The sequence below is a fragment of the Cannabis sativa genome, chromosome 6 (genome assembly GCF_029168945.1).
Source record: "Cannabis sativa cultivar Pink pepper isolate KNU-18-1 chromosome 6, ASM2916894v1, whole genome shotgun sequence".
In the NCBI taxonomy this organism is placed as follows: domain Eukaryota; kingdom Viridiplantae; phylum Streptophyta; class Magnoliopsida; order Rosales; family Cannabaceae; genus Cannabis; species Cannabis sativa.
This window is the reverse complement of record NC_083606.1, coordinates 68444196-68450195: the sequence shown is the minus strand read 5'-3', so window position 1 is coordinate 68450195 and position 6000 is coordinate 68444196. Positions and strand designations below refer to the sequence as shown.

Sequence of the window (6000 nt, the reverse complement as noted above, 5' to 3'; positions counted from 1 at the left end):
ATTACTGTTACTTACTTTCGTTTCCATTAGAAAAACACAGTCTACCTTGTACCTCCTTACCCAAGCTGAAATAGCTTAGGGTGTCGGGTCTCTAGCGAGGCCCCGACAATTCCACGAAAGGCACTTCATGGGGCTTTGGGGGGCTTGATAAGGGCCGCCTCCTCGCCCGTGAAAAAATTTTGAGAACATTCAACATGAACTTCAACTAGATTAAGGGAGTCGATGAGATTCTTTGGAGTACCAACCTGATCAGTAGAAGCAGTACCAACTTCAGGGGTGGATTGAGAGTCACAATTGCTAGTATCCATTGCCATAGACTTCTTCGATCGAGAGCCTTTCCTCCTTCGCTTGTCGTTTTTCAGAGATGAGGATGAAGCACCAGAACCCATTTTGAACGGGGTGTTTGGAGCCGGGGAAAATTTAGGGAGATCAGGTACTTCAGTTGAAAACTCAATTGTATTGTCTTCAGTATGTTGGACGTATGGGATCAATGTAAGGCTGGCCTTACGTTTTCGTGGTTGAGGACAAGGGTGTACAAGGTCTGTAACATCAACTGGGTCATGGAAAAGGGTGGGAATTGGTTCCATCTTATCAACAGGTGCTGGGCCCATTAACTCTTCAGCCAATCCAATTTCTTCAGCATAAATGGGCCAAGGAAAGTGTGTGGGCTCAGGGTGTTTATGTGGCTGTCTAGATTGGCAAAGCTCAACATGGGCCTTATCCACCATCTGGTCATAAGTAGGCCCAATGTTGACCATAATGGTTGTAAGAATACCATTATCTGCTAGATTAGGAGGAGACCTAGAAGAATACTTATTTAAAATATCATCATCAGTTAAAGTACCTTTATTTCCTTGAGCATGTCTTCGCATTGATCTAGGAGAGACTGATCTTGCTTTCCTTTCCTTTCCAGGTATTCCATGTCCTTTTGCACCAGAGCACATAACTTGCTTGCCTTTGTCCAACGGATTGATACTTGGACTCTCCACAACCTTCAAATTTTTTCCAAAAACAGCACCTGCACCCTTCTCATTGACCCTGACTACCTTCTTCTTTAGTTTGCTAGCTGTATGATGCAGGTTCAGGCTCCCATCACTGCTCTTGATGGGTCTTTTTCCTTGAGTTTTGGATTGCGGGCTAGGCTCAGCAGGTGTTCTCACCGGAGATACCGTCCGGCCTCCATCTTGTCTGTAAAATTCAAGTTGATTTCGTGTGTTAAAGCAACTAAAAACCGCCGACTCGGCCTTCATCCAAGGTCCGTAAGCAGGAACCGCTTCACCTTGGGGAGGATACGCATAAGCGGTTGAGCGGAAACATGCTTTCTTATCATGGCCAAGGTAGCCACAATTGTAACATAGCTTTGGTAGCTTGAAATATCGAAATTGTATCCACTCTTTTCTTCCTCTCTTTATGTCAAGAAAAAAGCCAGAGATGAGTTGGAAAGAGGTGTTGATCTCTACTTGAAACTTTAAGAAACCCCTCCTTGTGATGGTCCTTTGATTTGCTAGATCACTTCCAATAAAAACCCCTGCTTTTGAGGCAATCGTCCGAGTATTAACAGCGTTGAGATACGGAGTTGGAAGACCAGAAGCCATGACCCAAAAAACTGCCTTCCCCATATCCATATTAAACCAATCCCCATCCTCAGGCCATTCTCTGATGATCAGCAGTTTACCATTGATTATCCATGGTCTATTTCTGAGAATTGCCTTACAGTCCTCTTGTTTATCAAAGAAAATTCCCCACACCCCTGGTTTCATTGATTTGATTTTCCAAAACCCTTTTAGCTTCCAGATCTGAGTGAGAATATCTCTCAGTCGAGACCTGGAAACACCATTACCACCTAAAAAGCTCACCAATACACCAGTATTTACCACTTCTGCAGTGAGTTCAAAATCAGGTTCAAGCTCCAGTGACATAGACTCCAAAAAGTTACTACGCAAGACTTCAATATCACCACCTGGTACATTAACATTGGCCTTTGTAGTAGAATCCACCAACTCCTCTGCTATGTCATTAAGAGGTGCCTCCATATTAACTTCAGAAGAATGTGGTAGGTGAGAAGGACCTTCCACAACCATACCTTCAGGGGTCCCAGCACTTTCATTCACTGCCTTAATGTTACAATATGGAATATGATGACACATTTAGCACTTTCAATATGGTACAATCAATATAAATTAATGTATTAATTTGTATGGAAGATCACTAACCAGCTGTAAGGCCCTATTTCTAGGTGATATTAAACACTATTAGTACTTTTATAGTAATGCTCATTCTTATTATGTGTTTTATTAACACCATCCACTTATAATAGCATATTGCTATTAAAATAATTAGGTAGGATATCTCAAATAATATAATTTAATAACTATTATAAAATATTGTTAACAATTTACAAGACGCTGTATCATTGTGTATTACACACACTGATTACATGCTATCATGTAGGGATGAACATCTAATCCAATCTAACATTTTTTTGCTTATCCGATCCAATCCAATTAGACCTTAAAATCCAATCCAATTACTAATTAAATTGGATCAATTTTTTAATTGGATATTCAATTATACACTTAAATTTTAATATTAACATAAAAATATAAAGAAAAATACATAAAAATTAAATACCACTCTTTATATAAGTTTAATACTCCATAAACATATTATCGTTACAATGTAATGCAACTAAAAGTTTCAAATAATTAAAACAACGGCATTTCTAAATAATAAAATAGAACAAAATATCATAAAAATAAATACACAAAACAATCAAGTGTTGCAAATTCAACACAAAAGAAAATCCAATAAAAATATAATTAATATATATTATATTTTTTAATATTTTTTTATATAAATAAATATAAAAAACATTTTAATATATATAAATGTAATTGACTTTTATCATTTTTTTTTATAGAATTTTGAGATTGGCATTCAATAACCGATCCAATTCAATTAGAATCAAACTTTTAGCATCCAATCCAATCCAATTGTAATTAGATACCCATTTTTTTTTTTTTGTAATGAATTGGATTGAATCGGTTCGATTCGGTTCAATTGGAATAGATTAAATGTTACCCACCCCTATTTTTAAGTAAGGACCACATTACTTTTAATTATATGGTCAAAATTAATTACATATTATTGTGGGTAAAAAGTGTATAATTTAAATATGTATCTAACATTAAACATGGTACCTTGTAGCAATGTTATTTTAAAAATAATCACAATAAAAAAATTTATTAGCAAAATATCCTATTTGGTCACTCAAATTACCAAAAGTTACGCTATGCTACTATAAAAAGACTTATGATTGTGTTGCAACTATAAATGTAAGAATATTATAATGTTGAAAATTGAATATAGTTATCTTGCTAATTTAACATTTTTATGTTATTGTTAATAACATTTTTTTGTTGTAGTTATATCTAATGTTATCTTAGTAAGGTATAGTGTTGTTCCATCTATGCGTTGTGGCATTTGATTTGGAAACTCTTGTTTGTTTCTTGGTTTCTTGAATTGGTGTTTACTTAGTTCTCTCTTGCATAAAATTATTCTTTTTTAATAATAGATTGCCACACTTGAAATAATGCAAAATCATTTCCTTTATCAATATTTTTTTCTCCTTTTCTTTAAATAATTTTCTCTTGTTATTAAGCTACAAAAAAACAGATTTACTTCAAGTTTTTGAAAGTAGATGTTCAATAATTATAACAGTTAACAAGGAGAAAGTCAAAGAGTGAGAAAAAGGTTCAACAAGTGCAACACATCATGAATCTAAACAACATTATACTTTGTCTAATTATATTTTCAAATGACTAAATCAGCAAATATAAGTAGCAAAAACATGCACATACTGATCCTATTCTCCTTCTCCAATGTGATTAAAATTACATACAACACTTGTTTGTTATGCTATTGGCTCGATGTTCATCACTAAAATTATCTTCAACACAAGGAAATGCCATGGAGCAGAAAATTAGTCTGAAGGGGCAAAGAGAACATCACATCATTTGCAGTAACGATCGGCCTTCTTCTTAACACGGTCGTCTAGTGCATCCTCAATGGACTTCACCTTCGCTTTAGGATCGTAACTGAATTTCTTGGCTTCAACAGGGAACAGCTCGTCATACTTCATGCGCTTCGCTGCATCAATTGTGTACTCGCTTGCTCCACCTGAACCATCGACAGCAGCAGCAGCAGAAGTCGCTACACCGTTGGACTCAGAGCCATCCACATTTTGAGCATCTAGCTTAACTTTTTTCTTTTTCTTATTCTTAGTCTTGCTAATGGGTTTGCTCCGAGTAGCTAAATCTCCTCCTTTGAAAGTTAGCCTATTTCCTTTCACCTTCTCATATGGCTCTGACATATTTATCGAAATAGCTAGCTAGTTAAGACACTACAAGCAAGGTGACTGTTGTGTTGGGTACTCTGTAGTCTGTAATCACACAGATTAGTGAAATAAACTTAGTATCAATATCATAGTTCATATAACAACATAACAACTTCTGTCCTCACCACTTAAAAAAAAGAATCGAAAATAAGTTTTAACTGAAAGAAAATATGGTGCAAACAACAAAAACAGAGAAGTTTAATGACTTAAAACGACAACTAAAGATGCTCTGCATCAAATTCAACACCAGTATAAAACTTGAAATGTACACAATTAACCTTCTCTAGTACTATCCCACTCAGAAAATTTGATTCTCACTAAAAAAAACACAATCTGTACAACTAAGACTGATTGGGCTCTTTCAAAAAAAAAGGACCATGATTGCCCCAATTCACAGAATCTATAGGTGGAAAGCAAATAGGGTGGAAAAAGAACCACAACCACTGAAAGAAATTTTGGGACTTTAACATTCAAATTTCAAACAGTGATCAGACTTAACATTTTCAATCATTAACAGCACCAAAGGATTCATCACTCTTTACCAACATCATTGTTCAAAGTTTCACATATATCTGGAAAAATTTAGACTCCATAAACCCATTAAAGAAGCACACCCTTCATCATTATTGGCTAGCATCACTAATCACCATCATAGTAGAGCCAAAATTTCACCAAAATTGGAGCAATACACACTTCATAGAACTGAATACACGAACACCCATCATAATTCAATCCAACATTCAAAATTGAAAAACCACTTGATTATTAATGTGAAACCAAAAAAGAAAAATCAAGAAAATATACACAAGAATTGGAAAGAGAGTGAGAAAGAAACCTCAAAATACAAAGATAGAATGCATATCAGATACAAAAATTGATTCTTCTCCATGTTTAGTGATAGATAACACGAACGTGGAAATCACTAGAAATTAAAACGGAAAATCCGAACTATCTTCACCCAACAAAAACAATGATTTCATACACCAAAGAAACGAGGAAAAGAGATAATGAAACTAACCAGAAGAGAGGGCGTCGCCTGATTTTGGATTAAGATTTGGGTAGAAATTGATGAAAAGGGCTCGTCCGTAGTCACTTCTGCTGGTTCGACCTTAAAATTGCTAACTTTTTTTATATATAAATTAATGCAAAAATATGATTTAGATTTTCTACACTTAAATATTTTATTTTTATTTTTAGTGGTAAAAATACTTAATGTTACAATTCTCTTACATATGTTACTATTATTTTCGTTAACTCATAAATATAGACACATAAAAGGTCCAGATGCATTGTATTTATTTATTTTATTTTAAAATTTAATATTCTTAATACCATAAACTAAATGTTACATATTTCAAGAAAAAAATGAGAGAAATGTTATACCATTATCGAATTAAAATGTCAATACTGTGTAAAAATTATAATGAGAACTTTTTTTTTTTTTTTGTGAAAAAAAGGGTATTTAGTTTCTAACATTAAGAATATTAAATTTTAAAATAAAAAAATAAATGTAATACATCTAGACCCTCCACGTGTCCATATTTATGAGTTAACGGAAGTGGTAGTAAGAGATGTAAGACAATTGTAACATTGGGTATTTTTGC

At 34.2% G+C, this 6000-nt stretch overlaps 1 protein-coding gene across 2 annotated transcripts; it reads right to left on the bottom strand.

Moving 5' to 3' along the window:
* Window positions 1-3775: 3775 nt before the first annotated feature.
* LOC133038900 (uncharacterized) lies at window positions 3776-5570 on the bottom strand. Of its 2 annotated transcripts, none has more exons than XM_061117506.1 (2): window positions 5415-5570; window positions 3776-4434 (listed from the first exon to the last, which is right to left on the bottom strand). In XM_061117506.1, the coding sequence occupies exon 2, from the start codon at window positions 4370-4372 to the stop codon at window positions 4013-4015; it is 360 nt and encodes a 119-aa protein (XP_060973489.1). In that variant the 5' UTR covers window positions 4373-4434; window positions 5415-5570; the 3' UTR covers window positions 3776-4012. The 2 variants fall into 2 exon arrangements, with proteins under 2 accessions (XP_060973489.1, XP_060973490.1); XM_061117507.1 differs by having other exon boundaries at window positions 3776-4441; window positions 5415-5542.
* Between the last annotated feature and the right edge of the window lie 430 nt (window positions 5571-6000).